General features: G+C 39.9%; 2 protein-coding genes across 2 annotated transcripts in view; one reads left to right on the top strand and one right to left on the bottom strand.

Moving 5' to 3' along the window:
- LOC138943011 (tubulin monoglutamylase TTLL4) overlaps nt 1–24,130 on the top strand; it is a 173,444-nt gene that overhangs the window by 32,637 nt on the left and 116,677 nt on the right. The window lies entirely within an intron of this gene.
- Nucleotides 1,776–3,427, bottom strand: LOC138942892 (enhancer of split mgamma protein). Its single transcript, XM_070313363.1, has 2 exons — nt 3,125–3,427; nt 1,776–2,970 (listed from the first exon to the last, which is right to left on the bottom strand). Exons 1-2 carry the CDS (start codon nt 3,197–3,199, stop codon nt 2,422–2,424), a joined length of 624 nt encoding a protein of 207 aa, XP_070169464.1. The 5' UTR covers nt 3,200–3,427; the 3' UTR covers nt 1,776–2,421.

Raw genomic sequence — 24,130 nt, 5'->3', positions numbered from 1 at the left:
GTGGTATCAACGCAGAGTACTGTAAGACCGTAAGCAAATTAATCAATCACAGTTAAATATTTTTATTGCATTGCTGGAATGCTTGATTGTGATTGGTCGATTTGCTTATAATTTTATGATTACGAGTAAAACAATATTACGTGCAATGGCCTTTACTGATCTCGTGTGAGAACTCGAGAAATCGAGACATATCAATAGTAAAATCGTATTAAATATTTACATGTTCGAGACGTGCCCTCGAGAATCGCATTAAAGGGAATCCGATAAATAGTTATTGCAATCAAAGAAACGAGAGAGAGTGTGTAATCGCGTGTTATAAAATATCAGATTGAATGAGGAGATATTTCAAAACTTCCGTTTTGATACGACCTGGATTGCGATCGACCGCCATACCACACGGAAGTTTCAAATTTCACGATCACATTTCAGATTCCGACTCGCGATTACGATCTGGGATTCGAGTTGTAGAGCCTTTTTTTCACACATATATTAGACATATTTATAAATTTTTATGTATTACTCGAGGCATAGAAACTCGAAAATTTCTCGAAAAAAAATTATTTTCGCTCCGTTTCTTTTAAATAAAAAATGAGGCAGGTTAATGACAAAATCTTTGAACAGATTTGTAGGCTCTGAAATACAATATATTAGATGTATGTTTCAGAAAAAAAAAAACGAAAATTTATACGCGTTAAGTTTTATATAATTTAAAATTATATTCTTGTGAAATAAATACTGTTTTTAAAAATGCGTATAAATTTTCGTTTTTTTTTTTTCCCATTGAGACATCTCTCTCCATGTGTTCTCAAATCATTAAATATCATTCGCCTACTTTTACGATAATTCAATGTAGATACAATAGAAATATAGCGGGTATCGTTTTCGGCGCGATTACTTTTATGAATGCGTCGCCTAATTTGTACAAAAATGTAGAATCATCACTTGCGAATTAATTGATGCAACGCGACGCTGCCCGATTAAACTTTCCATGTCCGCGGCAAAACTTGTAACTCGATATTTTCACGGTCATGGCATTTCGAGCAAGTGCTCTATTTTCAAATTTTGTAAGTCGTAGCTAGGGTTGCCCTCCAATCTCAGCAAATGTTTTTCCCATTTTTCTTCTTTTTCCGTCAAGCGGTGCTATTTGAAAAGATACTAGAGACCTCCCTGCTTCCTTCCTAGACGATAGACATACAGGTTGTCCCATTTTAAAGGACCCACTCAAATGTATCAGAAACAGTGCCAAACAAAAGAAAAATAATAATTATTTTAAAAAATACATTGTAAATAATTTTCATAAAAACAATTATTTTTTTTTACCAATTGATTTATCTCGTTATTCTGTACGTAAAAGTATTACGGTATATACATATAATAGATATAATTTAAAATATATTAATTATATATATAATTAGGACTGTAATATTTATTCATCTTCATCAATCTGTCCATTCCATGCCCCCCCCCCCCCCTTTTTTTGTCAAAATTCTCATCATTCTTGATAAGAGACTACAGATTCTTGAATCGAAAGTTAACAACTCTGGTATAGAATATTTATAAATTTTATCTATTTAAATATCTTTAAGAAGCTTGCATATTTTGCTGACGCGTTTAAATAATTTATGTTAATATGATATGAATTAACATAATTTTATTACGTACGTACGTTGCGTGAATATTAATGAAAACTAATATACGCACGAGAGTATGTTAATTGAGAGAAACTGAAACGAGTTCTCTTTTACGCAGTGTGTTTGAAATTGATCTGAATTTATATCGATTGGGTGGGCAGTAAAGAATCATGCAGATACGCTGATTATGCTGATACGAAACATGTTTATTAAAAATCTAGTATCATTCTCTACGCCTACTACAGTAAATATCACAGGTACACGTTTCTCTATCACAAGATTCTCCGCTCGGTCATTTTTACATATAATTCGCGTGCCTTTCGAAATGACCGAAATCGTTGCCTCGAGAGATCATTCGTCGTCGTTGTCCCTTATATCCGATTTGTTGACCGGTGGAGAGACTCTATACAACAACGTTATATCGGCGAGAAAATAAAAAAAAAAAAAGAAAAAAAGAAAAACATCCTCGATAAAAGTATGAAATAAACAATAGAAAATATCTAACTGTCGAGTAAATTAAAGCTTCAGCCGCGCTCGGCCCCGAAAGAAGACTACGTATCGAGATCCCAGTGCTTGCCGACTCTCGCTGGAACGTTATCGCGAAGATGTTTGCGGCGACGATTGTCAGAATGACGGAGAACATGACGTTCGCCGAGTGTGTTTTGAGCAAATGGAAATCCTCGAGTCTAAGCGCATGTCTTCGTCTGTCGCACAGTGGGCAGACTTCTTCCTTCTTCTCTTTCCTTCCTTTCGCCGGTTTCGATACTCGGCCGATTGGCCGGATAGAAATTTACCACGGTCGCCAGATGGGCTCGTTCGGTTTGGCCACCTGCAGGAGACCCCGATGGCTCTGGGAGACGGTGTCGATGTCGGTTCGTACCGGGGATGGTTGGCTGGAGGCTGGCGTCAACGGCATCGAGTACTCATCGGAACTGATCACGCTGGAGGGCGACGGCGACGATTGTGGCGTGGTCACGTGGATAGTCAAAGGACCGGTCTTGTCCATGGAGTTGAGCTTGTGGCCGAGATGCGTCATCAGCTTGGTGCCGAGGGCGACATCGACGCCGGGGGTAGCTGCAAGGCAGCGGCTGACCTCGTTCGCGCAATGCGTGTAGCCGGCGCGAAAGCGATCGGCATCGATCACCGGATTCGCCGAGAGACGCTGCTGACGTTGGAGCTTGTGCAGATGACGCACCGTCAGCTCCAGGATATCCGCCTTCTCCAGCTTCGCCACGTTCTCGCCGTCACCGGCCAGCGCGGTCACCATCAGGTCCTTCAGTTCGTCCAAGCAACGATTGATGCGCGCCCGACGTTTGCGCTCGAGCATCGGTTTCATCACCTGCGAATCGAAATGAACGAATCGCTATAGTCGACAGTTAGGGATAATGAAAAAAATTCACACAAGTTAATCGTTCGATTAATCGTTAAACGATTCGAAATTTACATTTAGCGCGATTAGAGCGATAGCGTTAGAATGTCGAGATGACGCTTACCTTTCGATACTGATATGTCCTAGAGATCGGCTGCTCCTGCCCATCGGTCATGATAATCTGCTCGTGCACCTGCATGATTAATCCTTTTTGGAGCGGGCTCTTGCGACACAATGAAAACTTCACACGATAACTGATATTGTTTTATCGCGAACGCGACCGCGTCCTGTTATTACAAACACGGTTTGTCAAACTTTGTTCGTCGTCTGCGATTGCGAGTCACTTGCGGTTGGCGGAAGGAAACGTGCGGACAACACGTAAGCCTTCAGCCCGACCTTCGAGTGAGCACGAACAGAGTGTGATTGTAGTCGCGGTCGGGCGAGGCTGCGACTTATATAGGCATGGGGCCCCGTGTGGACGGGGCGAGGGGACGAGTGTTGGGCATGCATGGTGGGGAGCAAGCCTTCCGTGGGAACTGTCCGTAGAGGTTGGTTCCCAAGCAAGCACACCACCTGTAAGCGGCAGCTGCCAGACACGCGCCCACACCAAGCCATCGTCACCGTTTCTGCGTCCTTGTTGCACCTAGCCATGACGCGGAGTCGATGCTCTCTACCTCCTCGGCTAATCGTCGACGAGTGGTCGTGCCATGGTATGCATGGCTCGTAATCACTCTCTTTTTCTCTCTCTCTCTATCCTTCACTTTTCCCCACTTCCCTCCTCTATTCTACCCTCTCTGTTTCTCTCTATCGTTCATTGGCGCTTATTTCCACGAGCGCTCATACGGAAGGACTAGATCTCCGCTAACTTCTTCGTTTCTTCTCTCCTTGTCACGGGGCAAAATAGATGAGCTGTCCTCGTCCATCTATAAGGTACAGCTTCTTCTATCATAGTCGCAGCTTCCTCGTGCTGGATCTTCCTATCGAGAAATCTACGCCTTTTTCTTCTTCTTCTTCTTCTTCTTCCTTTCCCTTCTCTCTGTTTCGCTCCTCGCTTTCTGGTTCTCCCGCTTCGCCGAACGAGAAGCGTGCTGGGCACAAGTCCGGCGCAACTCTGGATCGTGATCGCAATCTCACCGGCTACACGGTGTTGAATCGTGTGCCGTGTGCCCATGTATCATATATACGTATTCCTGGACACCGCGATATGTCGCGACTATCGATGGCGCGACTGATGGATCATTTTACGCGTATTAACGCGGCAAAGGAAGTCGCGGATGAAGCTCGATAAGGCTCGTCGCTGTAAAGGGCCGTATAACAAATTGATCGTTAAGACGATCGCGCGACAGAGCGATTAATTAATTTTGCTCCGGCGGCGATCTTTCGTCCTCGTAGTCCGAGTAGTAGACGCGTTTCTGCGAATATCGCGTTACGACAACCAGCGGATAGGCTCAGAAAATAAATTTTAATATAATGATTTGCTCGATGACTCGCTTATAAAATAATCTCGCACACTCTATTCAACTAACTATTGCACGCGGTTGCTGGGAAACGATTACCCTTATTATGTATGCGCTCGTATGATTATTTTTAGGATGTAATTGTTTAAAACTGATTGACATAAATGAGAGGGAGGATCTATTTATCTTCCGTTAATAGGATGGTTTAATATTATATGCACGCTGTAAACTTATTCAATTATCGAAAGCAAGAGATTGAGAGAAAGATGTATTATTTTGATATTAATTTTCATTGAATTGAATTTGGATAATCAATTAATAATAAGACGATTAGAACAAGAATGGAGTAAACAAATAAAAATTATAACTGAAATTTTTTGGAGAAGGGGTTAGGTTAGGTTATCTTATTAGGTGTGTAAATTGGTATCGGGAATATATTATGTTTACAAAATAATTTTAATAGCAAAAGAGATAGTTAACAATTTTAGTTACAAAAATAAATATATGAAAAATCACTTTCTCTCTCTCTCTCTCTCTCTCTCTCTCTCTTTTCGCCTATATTATTATCACTGTTCGGGATTTTCTTGGATGTTTCAGCAGTTGCTCGATTAGGCATAATTATCGGGTACATCGTTGATAATTACAAGGGACACTAAGGAATGAAAAAAATTTTTGGCGGATATTCAAAACATGATGATCGTTGCTGAAAGTGCTGAAACGCTTTCATTACGCCTTGTCCGCGTAACCTATCGTCAGCCGGCGAAAATTGGCCAAAAGTGAGATCTTTGTTGGACGCGACTTTAATTTTGCTCGTAAAATCGTCCTCCCAGGCTTCGGATGCGCTTTAAGATACTAATTTCGCCGAGGCCATTGGGCCGAATTATATCCTACACGGCCGTTCCATCTCCTCCTCCTCCTCCTCCTCCTCTTCCACCCCATCTTCCGCCCTTACTATATTTCGTGTGTCTCTTCCCTTCGCTAGTTGAACTCCTCCTCTTTTTTTCGCTCCTCATTCGCTTGCTTTTTCCTCTACGTTCTCTGTCCTCCTGTACTACATCTCTTATTTTGCGATCCGAGCCGGATACTTAAACGTCGTTCGCACCGAATAATTACGCACGCTCGTTTCGATTCTCCGTCTCCCTCTCGTTCTCCCGCGATCCCTACGGCATCTTCTCTTCTTACTTACTCGTCCACACTACGTTATTCTGCACTTTTTCTTCGTAACATGTTGCGCAATGAATTAATAACATCGCTAACTCGATTCGTATTATAAATTCCAATTAGAAATATATAAGTCTCACGTTCATTTTTTTATTAAATATTTTATCATAAAATCACCCGTCTTTTAAATAAAAATTCCATGATTTGTAATGATAATTTGCTGTTCACCACGAGAGAGATAATAACAAGATCTTGATGATTTTTAATCTTCATTTAAAAATATTTTAATCTAATAGTTTTGATATTCATTTTTATTTATCATTATCTCAGTTTCTTTAGAAATTTCTCGCAAAATAATATATATCACGAGTCAAAACATTCATATAGATTTGTGTGTTCCGTTTATTTATCCTTTACACGCTCTGACAGCTCTTGTCGCCAAATAATAAAGTTTCGAAAAACAATAATAAATAATAATAAATAATAAATAATATTAATATGTAAATATAGCAATTATATAAAACGCTCTTATGAATTGTGGATTTTAACATCGTCAAATTATCACATGACAAGTAGCGGACACTGCGTGTGCGCGTCAGCGGGTCATTATTATGCTCATAATACCTGCCACGAGTTCTGTTATTATCGCAAACGAGAATCCGATTGGCCGATACGCCGATTCCGTTTCGTGTCATTAATCGCGAAAGGTGTTGTTCCATTGAATGACGGTTAGAGATCGTACGCTCGTTGAGAGCGAGAACTACCCTTCGCGGGCATTGGCGTTTTGCACGATCGAGGTACGCCTCGCGGGTACAAGATCGAGGAGAAGAGACCTTTAATTTTCAGTGTCTCAGGGCCCGTGCTCGACACAATGGGGGCCTAAGGCGTGCCCCATCCTTCTTTTCCCGTCTCGGTATCCTCGCCCTTTCGAGCGCAGGCCGGCTGCGCGCTATACGCGTGGGAAAACCGAGCACGTGCGCAATCTTGGGGCCCCGAGACGGCCCACAAAGGGCGCCTTCGAGGTCCTATCGGTGCCGTTTCCCCTCCAAACAAACGACGGCATCGGCTGAGAATCCGGGACAGACTTTTTAAATCGATTTCGGCCCGTCGCGCGCAAAACCTTTTCACGCTTTTTGCCGTGTCTTCGATGCGTTTGCAATTGCGCGTTATATTAGAATGTACATCGGATGTATACTGGGTGGCCCATTTTAATCCATCCAGTCGAATATCTCAAAAACCAAGCCCGGAAGAGAAAAATGTTTATCAGCGTAGAGGAAACGGTATTTACTAATATTCCATATAGTTTTTCTCGAGAAAATTCATACGCACGCGCGATTGTTTCGCAGAATCAACGCGATAAAAAAAAATTGAGCAAATATATATTCAGAAATACACTCACCCTAATGCAGCTTCCGGGAATCCGTACAGCTCATTCCTTTCCTGGCCGATTCCACGTACCTGAATACACATATCGCGTACATTAATCGTTTCCGTAGAGAATATTAATTGGAGATTAATAGCGTATTGGCTTATCTACTTTGATGTTCCGCGCTAATAATTGCGCGCCGCGTAAAAAATCTTCGACATTTCAATCTTTGCCTTCAAACACATACACTTGTCGCGATGAAATTACGTGGATTTCTTAACGAGAGAAATAGTATGTGCGCCTTTTTTTCCCCCCCCCCCCCCTTGCTTTAATCTTTCATCATCCGAAATTCAACTTTATCGCACATTAAACGTTACTGTATAAATTTGCAAAATTTATTTACGCTTATTATTTCACGGCTTAATTTTCAATGAAACTTCAACGATGTCGACGTTGAAGTCGTGTTCGCTGAAACATTATTGGCACGTGACAGTCACATGACGTGACAATCTACGAAAGAATATTGACTATTAGGCACGTGTGCGACGTCGTTCATTATCTTATCGATGACGCACGTGTGGCAAAATGCGTGTCTGCCATCATTTCTTGACAAATCATTTTTCTTTCTATTCATTCAAGCTAATTCACTTTTAAGCGTATGTTATTGAAGATCGATATATAAATTGCGTTAATTTATACGTAAATAAACCCTACTAGCGCACGCGAACAATGAACTCCGAGTTCAAACCGATTGGAAGCAACTTTGCAAAGAAGAACGGATCGCGCCACCAGCCATGATTCTGCGATAGGGTCGAAGGTTACGGGAAGCCGACCGGATTCAGGTTCTACCGGATATTGTCGGGAAGCCGTGAAAGACCGCGCATACGGAAGTAACGCCGGCGTGTGCCTTGTGCGTGCATTGCGAGCACGTGCCACGCAGAGCTGTAGAAAAAAAAAGAAGAGAAAAGAAATGGGGTAGCGGAAAGGTCATTTAAATAGGGGGGCAAAGTGCGCGGCAGCAGCTCGATGTGCATCATACACGTTAGGGGGGCCAGGTGAACCTCGACGTTCCGTGAGAATGTTTCACTCGGTTCTTCTCGTTTCTTCTTCTTCTTGCCACTGCGGCTGCTTCTTCTTACGCCTCTTCACGATTGCTTCACTCGCGCAGTAGGTCAGGGGGTCGTTCATGTTATGTCGCGAGCAGTGTTAAATGAAGTACGACTCCATTCAGACGAAGCGTCTTTTTGAAAATATTGTACATCGTACGAGTCGCTTCTCGATCGGCTTTTCTCACGATAATTCAGGTCAGCCGCGTATTGTAGTTTTCCAAGATCGCGCTTTAGATATACCATAAATTACGGTACATTAATTATAATATAGGCAAGTATCAAAATTAATCTAATTTCTTGAATATATATTAATTTTATTAATTATATTTATTATATTATATAATATATATTTTTATATATTTTTATACCGAAAAAAAAAAGGGACGTTATTAGAGGAATAAGAGATAAACGATTCTTTTGTAATAATGATATCTATCAAAGTAAGTTTTTGAAATATAAAATCTATTAATCGTACACCAATTTGTGAAAATTATACCCGATATTCAAAGATCACTAATTCAATTATTTACTACATCATACGTGTCGTACGTCATCCGAAACAAGCCCTTGTTACTTCTCGCCAGGGGCACTCGAATGGAACCAACATTGGGAACGTTCTCACGATTATCTTAATTATTGCGAATATCCTGTCCACGGTGTTGATCCTTATATACACTTTCAGCTTTCTCGAAGTATTTTTACACGCGTGCGAGTCGACGCGTGCGAACGGACATTACGAAGGGTGGTTGATATCCCGGGGATACAAGAGGGGGGTAAAGCTCGTAGCGGAAGATCACGATTTCATTGGCACGAGCCAAACGACTCGTGACATATGTTCCCGGACAGCTGATGCACTTATTATAATAAGACTTTCTCTCTCTCTCTCTTTCCTTCTCCCGGTCTCGGAGGCGGGCACGCGATCGCACGACCCCGCACGCGTGTGTGCATTACACGTTACCGGAGAGAGAACCTGGGAAAGTAAAAACCTCGCGACTGTAAAGAGTGTGAGAAAATTCATACCGCCGCATCTGTGTAGGCTCTCGACATTGCTGCAACGACGAGAACTTTGTTGGGGAACGCCGTTGCGTCACGTGGGCTAATCGTCGATTAAAAAAAATAACTTGCAACAAATTAATTGTTTCTACGTATAATGATAGATTGTTTGGATTATAAAATACATAATATTAAACAGTATTCATGTTTTCATATTTCTCGATGCCATTATATATAAAATTTCTCTCATTTTCTCAGATGTTCCTTCCTTCCTTCCGTTTATCGCATTGTAGCTTTCGCATGTCACGTGCTGCAGCGCGAGCACGTGCGCAGAGCGCCGAGCGCGTGATACGAGATCAATTCTACATTGTTCGTCGACACATTCGAGACATGCGTTCATGCGTGCGCTTGATGATGCTCGCTAATCGATTGGGAATACCATTATGTTAAGATTGTTTTTTTTAAATTGCCACTTTAATTCTCTGTCATATAATTATAGCAATAACATAAAAATCCGCGCAAATTTAATCGGGCACACCTGGTAGGCTAATAAAAATGACAGATAACTTGACGAAATTAAATATCATCGCGGAAACTCAAGCAAATATAATGTCATAAATTTTCGAGAATTTAGGCATAAATCAAAATATATTGAAATATGTATATATGTAATTACACTTACATTTTTGTTTTTTCAAAACAGTAATATTTTATAACGAATCTAATTTCTTCGCAACATCTTCGATGCAACTAAAGATTACAGAAAGAAAACCTAAGGAATGAGATTGGAAATTTTCATGTGTAATCTGCCATTTCTCAGAAATCATATTTGGTCCGCTTTCACTGAACACGCTTGACTCCTCGTGGTTACATTTACATCATAAAAACGTCTCAGACAGTCAAGTCGCCGCAACATCGCGCTAATTAGGTCCCACGAGATCGCGCGGGGACGGAAGGATTCGATCAATGTTGCAAGAGCGAGACAGAAAATGAATTACGAGCAGCATTATCTTGCAATCGCGTCAGATGCTATCAAAGTACACTTAACGACACATGCAATTGGCTGATACACGAAGGAGGGTATCTCGGGAGAAAATAAAATAGGCAAAAGAAAATGTGTAGAAGATTGAGAGAAAGAGAGAGAGGGAGGGAGAGAGAGAGAGAGAGAGAGACGGAGCAGGAAGTCTGGTAAAAGAGTCGGTAGCAAAAGAAGATGTAAGTAACGAAGAAATCATATTTCGTTTTTATTGAAATTTTTCCTCGCTTCTGTTTCCGTGAAATTTTACGTCAAATAAATGGCTCACGATTTTCTTTGAACGAATATAAATTTTTGTCATGTAAATATATTTTTATTCAATAATGCAATAGCGCAGATACGCGATACATATTAATCGTATTCAAGTAGATAAGTAGGAGAAAATAATATTAATCCTAGAATGCCTGTCAATTTTGAAACACAAGTCATCATAAAACTGCTTTTACATAACATACGATAACGCATCTTAAATATTATCGGCAACACTTTACTTGAAACACAAAGACTTGAAATATTATAAAGCACACAAGTATAGAGGATATAAAATCTTATTTTTCTGTCAGAAGAAAAAAATTTTTTTCTCTTGCAATTTTGTATCATATGCTTGATACAGGTGATAGTTTCTTTTTGACATTTTAAAATTACAAACACGCATATATGGGCATCGAATGACATTTATTCGCGAGATTGCATGTTAAAAATTAAACGGAGGAAATTTCTTTTTCCGAACTGCATGACATAGCTTTTAGCAATGCAATGGTCGATCTATGGAACCTGGGACCCGTCCTCAGATACGTTTGACAGGCCACAGAAACGAGAGTTTCTTATCCGAAAATTCCAACGCGGCTGACTCATCGTTTTCGTAATTTTCTTCGAAATTGAGATAGGATTTTACAAGGAAATCGATGAGATAGATGACTCGTCGGATTTTTGATGCATCACATAATTACGATATCTATACCTCCTGATCTTTGACGAGGTTCTCATTCGAACTCTTGTTTTTTTTTTCTCCCCATTTCAATTCCTTATATGATATATGAATTAAACAAGCGATGAACAGAGTCAGAAAATTACAAAACTGTTGATCGTGCATGTATTTTGAAACATCAAGTCGATAAAGCGAAATATATAAATATGAGTAAACACTTTGAACAAGGTTACAATGTAATATGAGAATTTTGGCACGAGATCGACCTGGTAAAAATATTCGTCAAAATATTACACATACTCAATGAAAAAGAATATTTTCGAAACTTGTTTCACTTGTTAATAATAGAGAATTTCAATAATTCGGATAAGAAATTCGGCAAAAAGATACACACGGATGCGATAGGTTTGAAATGTTATTTTAATCGGCAATTCAATTACATTAACCCTGTAATTAGAATCTTTACCTTTTTTATCAATTTTCTTTTATTTACCGATACTAAAACACACACACATATACCATATACACATTTAATCAAGAGTTGAAATGTAAATGTAAATTGTTCTGTCGCGATCTTTCTCTCCCTTTATAAATAATAATTATTTCTCTAAAAAATACTTAAGATTTAATTATATTTTGTCCGTTCTGCTTTAACTTTGCGAAGATTTAAATATGATTCGAATTGAAAACACATAAAAAAATAGTCGAATCGCAGGTCCGAATAATTAAAATGACGATAAGCTTGGAGACATATTAATTTATTAAATATAATTGATCTATAATTTAAAATATTTGTATAGTTTAATATTCCGCTTGTTTATACGTCATAATACGCGAAAAATATTTTCGGTTGCGAATTGTCAATAACATGATCTTCGGCCTTGGCGACGTAAACATTAGCTCGCTATTGTTAACGTATTACTATTTATGGTTAATCATTGTCACGGCGACACTCGAACAGTGAGGTAGTGAAGCGCGAGACATTATTAAATTCCTTTTCTAAACGAGATCGCAAACAAGTATCGGAAAATAATTTGATAGGATAAATAAAATCAATTATCTCTAATAATACATAATTATTATCGCAACGATAAGTCTCGAAGCGCGTATTTCGCGTGATATACATTTAACCAAGAGTCGAAGTGACAGGAATCAAAATTGTCATTTATTGTTTTATAGTGATCTTCTTATCTTCCTTTATAAGGAATAATTATTTCATTAAAAATATTTCAAATTTAATAATATTTTGTGTCCGATACTTTATCGTTTGACTTTTTCGTCGATTTAAATATCATTCGGATCGAGGACGCGCGATAAAATAGCCGAATTGCATCCGTTCGAGTAATTAACGATAAGCTTCGTAATATTGTTCTTTGAACGGTATGACTTCCACAAAAACACGTTGATTCACTCGCTGCGCTTTCTCATTTTGTCCGTCGAGAACTGAGAGACGGGATGCAGGAAAAATAACGTTTCTCTGGATGATTCTTTGACAATAAATACCAATTTTTATAATGTCTGTACATAATAATCTAAACGCGAAGCTCCATGTGTTGTATAATCTTCAAGATGTCGATGATTTAAGTGTGCCTGTTGGAACTATTCCTTTACTACGTAAGTTTTTTATTTTATAATCAATATGAAAAGAACGTCATAATAATATTTAAAAATTTATCAACATTTTTTTACATTTTTTTATAACTGAATTATATAATTGTTCCAAAAACACTGTCTCTCCCCCCCCCCCCCTCCACTCTGCAATAATATTAATTAAAATATTTTTATATATTTTGTGTTTCTATTTTTTAATTCTAAGCGTGTTGTCAATTAAAATATTATATATATATATATATAATTTGATTTTCTTTTTTTAATAAAAATATTTGATTATAGTTTTCATACACACATATATGAAAAAATTTTATTATGTACTATTGACTTGTATTATAAATTCGCTTGCGCTATTTATGACGAAATTTCATCAAAATACGATATATCCGCGGATTTTACAAATGCAATCGATATCTTTCGTTTCTTCACCGTTTCGCAGATTTCTCGATACTTAATATCAATCGTAGACCTAATTTCTCGACTTTAATCGTCGCGGCATCTCTTTTCCACGCGCGGTAAAATCGCACCGGAGAATGGCGCGTAGAACGATCACTTTGTTCGAACACGCTCGTGATTTGGCTTTTAATTATGCCGGAAGCCGTCGTTAAGGGGCACTCGTTAATTGATCCTGTGCCTCGGTCATGGAGCAAAAATTATGTACCTGCCTCGGCCGCGAAGCGCCCACAGGGCCCGTGGGCCCCGCGGCGCGTTGCTCATGCATACACACGTGACCGACACACGCGCGAATAATATACCCGCACGAATGAATGGCGCTGCCGAACTAGGGGCGTTCGGGCGGAGGAGAGAAGAGCAAGCAGGCGTATCTCTCTCGTTCCCGGACTCTGAGATCTAACTACCACCTGCCTCATTTTCCCACGAGCCCCGAAGCAAACCTCTCGAATACCGATGAGATAGACGAGGACGAATCGCCCGCCGGTGCGACGAGGAGGCGCATAATACCATGACAGGTAGAGAGACGAGGATGAGACAAGCTGGTGGTCTTCTCTTCTTTGGTAACCAGGAACGAAATACTTTGGGGGATATGGGCCCGTCGAACGTGCGTACGTGTCTACACGTGCGTGTATTGCTCGTGCACGCAAACGTCGGGGGTAGCGGGGCACGGGGGAGATCTTGAAACACGTCGAGCAGGTAGAACACGTGCTGGCACGAGGTGAGTCAGACGCGCGGGAATATCAGAGTAGTTGCGCTCTCTCTCTCTCTCTCTCTCTCTCTCTCTCTCTCTTTCTTTCTCTTATTCTCGCTCGTACAAATTGTGCCTCTCTTCTCTTCTGTTTTTTTTTCTCTATTTTGAGAAATATTAAAATATATAAGAATAAGTTAAAGAATTATATCGATCACTGTCTATATCCGTAAAAAGATTGTTGCACTTTTTTATAATTTCTCTCTTTACTACGTTAAATACACTTTGCACATATTTTCTCTCACTATTTTACTTTCTTATAAAAATTATCTACAATAAACGAAAATATTTTTAATTTTATTAAAATAAAAATATCACGTACATACGTATTTTATTTAATTTTGTCGTATCATGTTTCAAAATTTGGCTGTGTATACGATTACACTGAGAAGAAAGTTGCGCGCGAAACGATGCAGGGGAAACGCGACAACACGAATTGCGTGTTGCGTATTTCGCGCGTTGTTACGCAAATATGAATACGCGTAAAACGTCACGAGCCATGAAATATTCTCAGTATGCAGATCTGTCAAAGAGATGATAGCCTGTCGTCTTCTCTCCCGTTGAAACTCGTCGATTTTTAAATTATAAAAGCCCGCGAGGAATTAGGGGCCGGAGCGATATTAAAGGAATTTCAATTTATCTTATGGAAAAAGTCTTGTTATTTTGAAAAAAAAAAAAAAAAAAACGTCGTATCGGTAACCTTACACATTAATATCAATATACAGATCTCATTGTAAAAGATATCGAACAATTATCAATTTTCTGTCAGGATTTAACTTGGACATTTTCAAATTATAATAGAGGCATTTTAAATGAAAAGGGATAAGATGTTCAAGAGAGAGAGAGAGGAGACACGACGGACACACGTGTGTCAAAAGAACTGTCAGAATTGAAAAAAAAAAAAGAAAGAAAGAAAAACATATTTCTTATATTTCTACTGTTTAAAAAATTAAATAAATAAATAAATGCGGATTATATAAAAAGAATTAAAGTATCATAAAACAATATGGCTTTCGCAACATCTTCATAAAAGAAAATAATTGTAATTAATATTTTTTCAAATTTATGACAAAAACTTTCGATCGTGAATACCTTCTGAGATTAAACTGCAGGAAAGAAAAGAAAAGAAAAGAAAAAAAAACAAAAATAATTTACAGAAAAAGAGAGAAATTTTCACGCTTTCGACATATGACACATACATCCCTTAAAGCCGATTGCATTTCCAAAGATGCTTTCGCATTTATATCGATCCATTTTATTATTTCGTTTAACGGCATCGCGTAAAAATAGATCGACAGCTGCTCTTATTCCTGCAACGGCGTAATCTTCGACGATTTAACGTTTTCTTGCGCGAAAAGGACGAAGAGGGACACAATTAATTTCAGCGTCACGAAAGCGTCGCTGCAGCGCGGAAGAAAATTCCTTCGAGAAGCGCCGGACACGCGAGGCAGGCAGAATTCGTTGTTGACTCGGCCTCGGGGGGAGAGAGAGAGAGAGACCGGGCCATTAAAGCCATGTCGATAATTGAATGGAACCGCCGCCTTGACTCGACAGCGTATTATTGTTGCGCCGATCGATGTCGAATCGTGATGCGTGCCGGCAGTTTAAGGCCACGCGAAAGGACATTGTGAAATCGGATCTCACGCTCGAGGCTCTCATATCCTCGACTTCTCATCCCGTCGGATAATATTTTTATCTACGGACAGGTTTTAATTTATATGCAAGGAATTTTTCGCGAGGATACAATTTTTCGTCTCGGCGCTCCGTGTCCACGTGTATTTCTCGGCTGAGAAATTTTTCCTTCGCCGAACGATTGTTGCAGAGCAAATATTTATTACATAATAAATATTTATCGTATAACGAATAATAAAGAAAATTAAATATTTGATAAATATTCATATACAATATACCGGGTGGCTCTCATTTTGGTCGTTGAGAATAAAATACGCGAATGTCTACGCGAGGGATCTCTGACGGGAATTAATTGTTCCGCACACGCCGTGTTAATTATTTCTATGGGACCGGATCGAGAACTCGTCCTGAGGAGCCGGTTATCCCGGTTAGGTCAATTTTTCGTTGCCGTGTATATATATATAGACAGTCCAGTAATCTAGAAAGGGACGGCGAATATCTTCAAGTGCCAATGCACGTCGCGACGCTTCCTACAACTTCGATAACGATAGCTTTTGACGGATACAAATCGCGTTGCTTGAATGAAGGCAGTCTCTTGTCTCCCCGAAGAAACCGGTCGACGAGCATTGACGGCTCGCTGACATTCGATACCTGTATAATATGCCGCTTTCTATAATATATGGTTATAGAAGCCATTAAAAATTTTCGTCATCGGTCGATTCTCGGGTTTTCCCGGTAAATCTATTTTTTTTTTTTTTTTTACATAATTACGTGTTGAAGATAGAAACGGAGAAATGAGTTAAAAAGCTTGAATAAATTTAGCTTATTTAACTTATGAAAACGATTCTCTTTTTAACATTTTACTTTGAATTAAAGATTGTTTGGATTAAATTAAGAGAGAGAGAGATTTCTTTTGTTTTCTCAACTTTTTCGACAGATCAAATATTGTATTATAGGAATGTGTAAATGAATTCCAGATTTGTATGGTTTTAGGCTGTAATGTTTAAAAAATTTGTCCGACAAATCTTTAGCTTTAGCAGAATATTTGCGTTAGAATAAAAATTATACGCGTTAAACGAGAAAGAGAAAAACTTTTGGGATTTGAAAAAAATATCTACTCAATTTTTTCGACGGATCAAGTCTTGCAATTATAGCTAGTTTAAGGAATTGTCTGGTAAATGTTTAGCTTTATTAGAGTATTTGCGTTAAGATGAAAATTACAGATTAAGGATAACAAACGTGAGAGTATAATTTATTAATGGCAGATTCGACATGTATACAGGGTGGGACATTTATATTGAGACACCTAAATATCTAGTTAGTTTGACCGTGGATGAAGGCGCTTCGGAGATTTTAATGTCAATCTTTTCTTTACGCCAATTGATGTCTCTTAATTTTTTCAGCTTAAATTATAAGATAACATTATTGCAAAATAAATAATTTTATGAGATATTTCATCAGTTTATGCGTAAAATTATCTCGAAGTAAAGTAATAAAATAAAGTATAAAATATCTCGTAAACTATTTAAACTTTTAGCCGCGATAAAAAAATTGGGGTGTTTCCATTTAAAAAAAAAAAAACAAGATTAACATTGAAATCTCAGACGGCATCTTACGATCCCCTTAGAACCGAACAACTTTTGTCCGAAACATTTCTTTCTATCTTGCTTTATTTTTTTAGATATTTAGGTATCTCAATATAAATGCCTCACCCTATATATATTCTGACGTTATTAATGGTCGGTTATTTTTGTCGCTTTCGACGTGCTCCATATGGCGGCACACTACGGGTGGCGATAGTATTCCATAAGCGGCTCGCCACAAAGGGTCATTCACGATTCCGCATTTGTCTCTCGTGTGAACTGCGCGCCTCGGAAAGATCCGGTTGTCGTCGTCGTCGTCGTCGTCGTCGCGGTCCTCTTGAAAATTTGACGCACGTGTTATCGGCGTCTTTTAAACACCAACTCTCTTCCGAGAGTCACAAAGCGTCCTTTCATTGCCTAATTAGGATGCTTTCGGGGGACGGGGGGCTCTTACGTGGCAAATGCGCCTCTTTGACATCGTCTTCACTTGCCTGTCTTTCTGTATTACTGTTTTCGGACTGATTAACAAGTCGGAAAAAAGCCGCCTTTCACATTCACGTCATCCTCCGCGTCACTTCCTTCCGGCTGCGATTGTCGCCGTGACGACGATCTTGCGCAGAATTTTTATTGAAGTTTAATTTGTTATCTCAAGTTATATTAGAAACAGAATTGAAAGTTTAAAAATAATATGTATTAATTATAATATAAATAATTAATTACATTAATTGTAATTATAAATAATAAATATAAAAATAATAAACATAATAAAATAAAAAATAAAATTAAAAAAAAAATAAAAAAAATAATAATAATAAACATTAAATTTAGAATTAATATTGTCATGGATGCGCGCCGATATTATTTACATGTACATATACGTTGATGGTGGACATTTTAGCACGAGTCTTCCCTTATATAAACGTATAACAGGACCCCGTACGGATGTTCTTCGGATCCGTTTTTCGAGCGCGGCCTCTCGCGTTCCCACACTCTCGGACGCGCATTGAAACGTATACCAAAAGAATTCACCCCTATGCGCACCATGAGGAGGGTGGATGCCGAAGGAGCCCATAGAAAAATTAAAATCGTTCTCCTTTCAAGAAGCCCCCCCCCCTCTCTCTCTCTCTCTCTCTCTCTCTTTCTCACTTTCTTTGTCGAAGCGTGCAATGCACGAGTTGCTTTTCAATAGTACTACCGTGTTTCCGCGTTTGTCAATCTTGACCCCGTTACAACAAGGATGCCCCTCCCCCCCCCTCCTTTCCTTGACCCTGTCCCTTCTCCGTGTCGTGAAAAACGCCGAGGAAAAACTCACCCCTTCTCGCGGCGAGAAATCTTTCACGAGCTGAAGGACGACCAACGTCGAATCGTCACTCATCCGTCGTGTGCATTTGCATTTTTCTCCATGTTTGTTCGTGTGAGAAAAAAGTCTCCCGACATTTCGGGGGATGCGCAACGCGCAGGTGTTCCGGTTCCCTTAATAAATCACGCGTACGTGTTAATCGCGTCGCAATAACGAGTTAAGAGGCTCTATCGCATTAGAATATTTTATTATCTAACGATTATGGGAAAGAAATTTTTGGCTATTTTCTCTCTCTCAATTCAAATTACAGACGTTTCTCTGCATTTAGAAAATTTGTGATCTTTAATACTTGCGATCCTTGATACTTTTTTTGAAAATACACGTAGCTCGTGCGTCGTATAATCAACGCGTAGAGGAGAGCGATAATATAAATTAATATAAATATATGATAAGTAAATTAAATATAATATATTTGTTTCATTCTTTTTTAAAAAAATTCTTTCGCATCAAAAGGAGATAGAAATGTTTGTTACGCAGATGACTATTCAAGGGAGGGAGGGAGGGGTGGGGGGAAGAAGTCTTACCGAGATGACATGACTCGTACATCCGCGGAGCGATCGACAGGTAGTTGTTGCCTTTACTCTTTCAACTTATTTTGAGGCTTTCCCTATGCCGGGCTCGGTGAATTGTGCGAAGATTCGTCAGAGCGATCGACAATGGGTGACGATGGGATGAAAAGAACGGGGGGCGGAGGGGACGGTATTTTGCATACGTGTACGTGTGCGCGTGTTAATGTCGCGCCTCTCGCGCGACTTCAGCCTTCATGTTGTTGATTTATCGATGGAAATTCTTCGAAATTCTTTTATTACGCGAACGACGTTTATAACTAACGCATGTCTTTTTACGAAACCAAACAGCTGTTGTTCGAGCATCGCGAGCGAGACTTAAACAGACGCGCCTGTTTGCGATTAGGCATTCGCATTGCCGTCGATTTATTAATTTCATGTAGATTTTAGTTTCTGATATAGCAGTCGTCCGTGTGATTGTCGGCTGTCGAACTAAATTATTACGCATCATTTGATTTTGACGATAAAAAGAATGTTTGTATTATGGGAAGACCTGCTGCCCCCCCCCATTAACATCATAACTTTTCGATAAGGTTAAAAAACGGATACGTGTTAAAAATCACTACGTTTAAAATATTAATCTTCCAGCAATGCTCTTACCCTTTCAAATTGTAAAATTTAAGACGTCAAATCCACTTGTGCTCTTCGGCGAGGAGGAGGGGGACGCGGGGAGGTTGTCTAGTTATTCTGATTATTCATGCTACGCACGTGGTCAGCGCGAGCATCGGTATCCAGAAGAAATCCCCTTAAAAGGATCCCCTCGAAAAATCAACCCTCTTTGGGGGGCCGGGGGGACGAGGAGGAGAATGTAGGGGGAGATCGTAGGATCTGGCGCGAAAAATCAGCGCGCCGCCGCGAGATCGCCGCGGGCGTTTGTAGAGCGATCGCATCAGTTTTTACAACACACCTAGTCGCAAATAAGTGTGCGCCGGGCGCGCATTTAGGGCCCGCGGGGCCCTTTCACGATGCACGCTTATGCGAAGGATATCGGCAGCTGGCCCGGAATCGTGAGAGACTCGGGCAGATGGCCTGCCCTGAAAGTCCTCCGCGGCGCGCTCGCGTGTACGTGCACACGACCACTAAGGATTCCCCCCCCCCCCGCCCCCTCCGCCACACGCCTTCCTAAGGAAGGAACCACACCCGGGGGGATGTTTCCCACGGACTCTCCTGCAGCCTTCTTCTCATCTGCCGTATTACTCGGGCCTTTACACGAATCGGGCGCCCCGCATTCTGCTGGTACCCCTCCCCCACTCGTCCCCCTATCCGCGTCTAAGATCGGGATAGTCGATTTAGCCATCCCTTCGGAATGTATCGCGATTGTTGTCGATCGTAGATGCGACGTACCCTTGTCTAACATTTATATAAAAGTGAAATAAAAACCAATTATATTTATATAAACAATTTCAATAAAATAAAAAAAAAAAACGATATAAACGATCATTATGCCATCAATAGGGATTTAAACAATTTTTTATGCAGAGATTTATTCTCATAGATTTATCATTATTACTCTGATCTATACTCCTACTCATTGTTGGTATATAGTTTATGCTTCTTCGAGAGAAATAATTAATCGAAATAATTTGCTGTATTTATCGGCATTATTTGTAATTAGCTCGAGCGATTCGAAACGTATCAGAAACTTATCAGAATTATATCGTTCTACTCATATTTATCACGATTATGGCTCGTGATCGGGGAAGGGGAAAAAAAAAAAAAAAAAAAACAGGCATCCTTCGAGCGCAATTTATTATTGAGAATAACAATTTATAAATAGGCCGTTAAATATGCGTAAATAATAACGACTAGTTGAAAATGTAAAAAATATAATGGAGCGAGAAAAATTGCTCGATTATTTGCATTTTAAACGACACGTGTAGATAAAAGTATGGAGGAAAAAATTATTCCGAGTCATGATTCTTGTCGAGCAATCTCCAAACCTGTTGCGCCGATCTACGCGCGTTAAGAGATACACACGCGCTTCGCATACGCTCGCCGCCGCGCGCGTTCACACGCGCCGCGCACACGCGCGCACGCCTTGAGCCGCGCGAGAGCCGGGGGATTAAAGTGGGTGGCTAAGATTAGTTCTCGTTTACTTTGTCGTTCGTCCTTCTTCCCCCCCGCGTTTTCCCCTCTTTCTCTCAAGCCGAGCGTCGCTAACTAAGCTTCTCGCTCGTAGCTCCGTATCTCGTTCCTCTATCCTTCTCTCGTATGGATGGGAGTAAAGAGTGGCGAACGATTAAGAGAAACGCTCGTATCTAATCGAATGTTTACGCACACTAACGCGCTTCACGTGCGCAGCTGTACGTACAAACGATATCGTTGAATATATATTGGATGAAGCGAACATTTCTGTAGCAAGATATAATGACATTATGTATAATAGCGTTTTATAAAAAATTCTTTAGCCCGATGTAAAATATTTCAATCGAAATTTTCAATCATAACGTGAGAATGTGTGGGCCGCGCCTTTATAAAATCTATTATGTAATTTATAGCTATGGCTATTGATAATAGCAAGATGTTTCGCATCGAGTTGCAGTAATCTCCACGATAGTTGCTATTATTTGATTACGTTGCATTCTGAGATTTTTAATTTCGAACTTTTTTTAATATTTCATACAACCGCATTATTAATCGAAGCCTTATCGTAGTAACTATAATTAGCACGGGCGGCAAGATAATATCTCTGCGATCGGAGTACGCTACTCGTCTTGATAACTACACGACGGATGCGCAACTAGCCGATCAGGTTTTAATTCATAGTGCTCTTTCACAAACGGTCTGGTATGTGCGTGTGCTTTTTCTTACCCCCCTACTCCCCTCCCCCCTTGGTCTAAAATTACCTTAGGATCGCGCGATACGCCCGATTGAATCGAATAATATTGATTGTCCCAACGATGCGAATTTATTTTGAGAAAAATGTCATCTATGCTTTTTCTAGGTACACGGGTATAATCAGAAATTTATGAAGCGAAACGGATTGTTCATTTTTTTTATCGATATTGAGAGGAATGATATATAACGCTTTGAAATATTTATCTAGAGTAGTCAAGATATACAGGGTGTCCCATTTTGAAAGATCTATCATTATTAATAAATATTTATCTATTCTGATGGTGATTTTCGCGATTTATTGCATAATATGCGTTTGATTTGATTCGTTTAATTGTGTAGGTGTTATCGGTTTCATAAGGATGTGGTAGTAAGTAACTTCCGCGATTAAGCTGTCAGTACGTGAGCAGGATAATAAGTATATTCAACGTTTGCCTCTGGCAATCGTACGGAAACGGACTCTTAAAAAAAAAAAGTATAATAACATTCAATTTTTTTGAATGATACGTTACTCTATTAAAACTTGACAATCACGTACCATTTATTGATCATTAAAGTATGGCGCATGCGTAATAATATTTATTTATTTTTTTATTTTTTTATTATCGAAAGAGCCGATGAGAAATTGTTACAGGGATTACATTATGTAGATGCATCGATGATTGCTTCTCACCGTAAATGGCGATATGCGACATTATCATCGCGCCAAAACTCTATTCTCTGCCAGACAAGATCGATCTAAATTTCTTATTAACATTCCAAGGCGGATAGGTCGATTAATCTCGTCGCATTTCGCCGATACCTGACGGAATGCCTAAATCGTTCACGCGTGTGTGGCGAACAAAAAAGAGCACTTATCCGTCGATCTATCGCGCGGGCAGTTTTGAAAGGCGGGCCCCGAGAAAGCGCGGCAAAAGGGCGCGCACGTGAGTGCACGTGGCGATCGTTCTCGACTTCGCACACACGCGCGTACGTACATGTGCGTACACGCTGTATAGGTGTCGAGGCGGCGCGCATCCTTTTCGTCCTTTCCCGGGGCCTCTCCCATAAAGCGAGGGTGATATCATACGTATGCCTCCCCCCCCCCTCTCTCCTACGTGAGCGGGAAGACTGTGGGAATTCGGGACATGTGCCTGCCTACACACTGTTGTGCTTGTGGTTCGCGCGAGCAAGGGGGAAATCCTTGTGATGTTTGGAAAGAGAGCTCGAACGCGGAGGGGGTGGGAGGAAGGACGGGGTAGGAGAAGGAGGAAGACCGGACCTACGATGTCCGCGGCCGCCATAAGGCAGCGAAATCCATGGGAATATCGAGCATGTGCATCGGTCGTGGGTTTGCACGACTACGGGGCAGATTCTCTCTCCTTTTTCTTCATATCCTCTCCTTCTCCTGCTGTTTCTCAACCTCCGGCTGCTCCGACTTCTTTACACGCGCGACATTCCGTAATCCGGTCCGCGCGCGAGCACTTTTTCATCAACACGTGGCTGCGTTAAGGGGACGACGTTACTATAGAGTCCACCCTGCTCCTCGCGCCGGCCGCGTGTCCATCGCTTGTCAATGTAAAAAGGCGCCACATCGCTGCACCGGGATCTTTATTTAATTGGCTGAAATTGCGCACACGGTTGCCGCAACTTTATAGATGCATCGAAAAAGGATCGTATTGAATTTTTATTGATCATTAATATTTTCGTACCGGCAGCATTATCGAGATGTCCTGTGACAAATATTATCAGTATTTTAATTAACACATATAAAGAGATTCTTTTATGAAACGTATCATTTTTTTGACAACTTATTAAAGATAACTTATCGAAAACTGAATATTTTACGAAATATTTTACTTTTTATATCAAAATATGTCAGATTAAAATATAAAATAACTCAAAAAGTACTTCATAAAAAAATACTTTATTATGGAGTTTTGGAAAGCTCTCGATGTCAGCTACAAGAATACTAAATAAAAAATGAGGCTTTCCATTTAAGATTTCAGAGTTGACCTTCACATGACTTTCAAATGATTTTCCAAGGCCACATTATTGTCACCGTCTTATGGCCCCCTTGAAGCCACACAACTTTTGTTTGAAACATTTTTCGATTTAACGCAGTGTTTCCGAGATATTTGAGTGGCTCTTTTAAAATGGAACACCCTGTATATTAATAGTCTGAATAATTTTGAAATGCGCGGAAATCGAACATGTATTAAGGTGCGGTATACATTTAGGAATATTAAGTATATTTGGTTCGACAAAAAGGATAAGTGGGAGAATAAGCTGTATCTTTGAAGTTACGTCAAC

The sequence above is a fragment of the Polyergus mexicanus genome, unplaced genomic scaffold, assembly GCF_030449975.1.
Source record: "Polyergus mexicanus isolate NDT 795.1 unplaced genomic scaffold, iyPolMexi1.0 SCAF_24, whole genome shotgun sequence".
NCBI lineage: Eukaryota > Metazoa > Arthropoda > Insecta > Hymenoptera > Formicidae > Polyergus > Polyergus mexicanus.
This window is presented reverse-complemented; position numbering and strand designations above follow the sequence as displayed.

Excerpts from the sequence above, each read along its gene's own strand:
- LOC138942892 (XM_070313363.1), bottom strand. The coding sequence starts at position 3,199 with ATGCAGGTGCACGAGCAGATTATCATGACCGATGGGCAGGAGCAGCCG. Across the intron at positions 2,971-3,124 it reads GGACATATCAGTATCGAAAG|GTGATGAAACCGATGCTCGA; the intron begins GTAAGCGTCATC and ends TTCGATTCGCAG.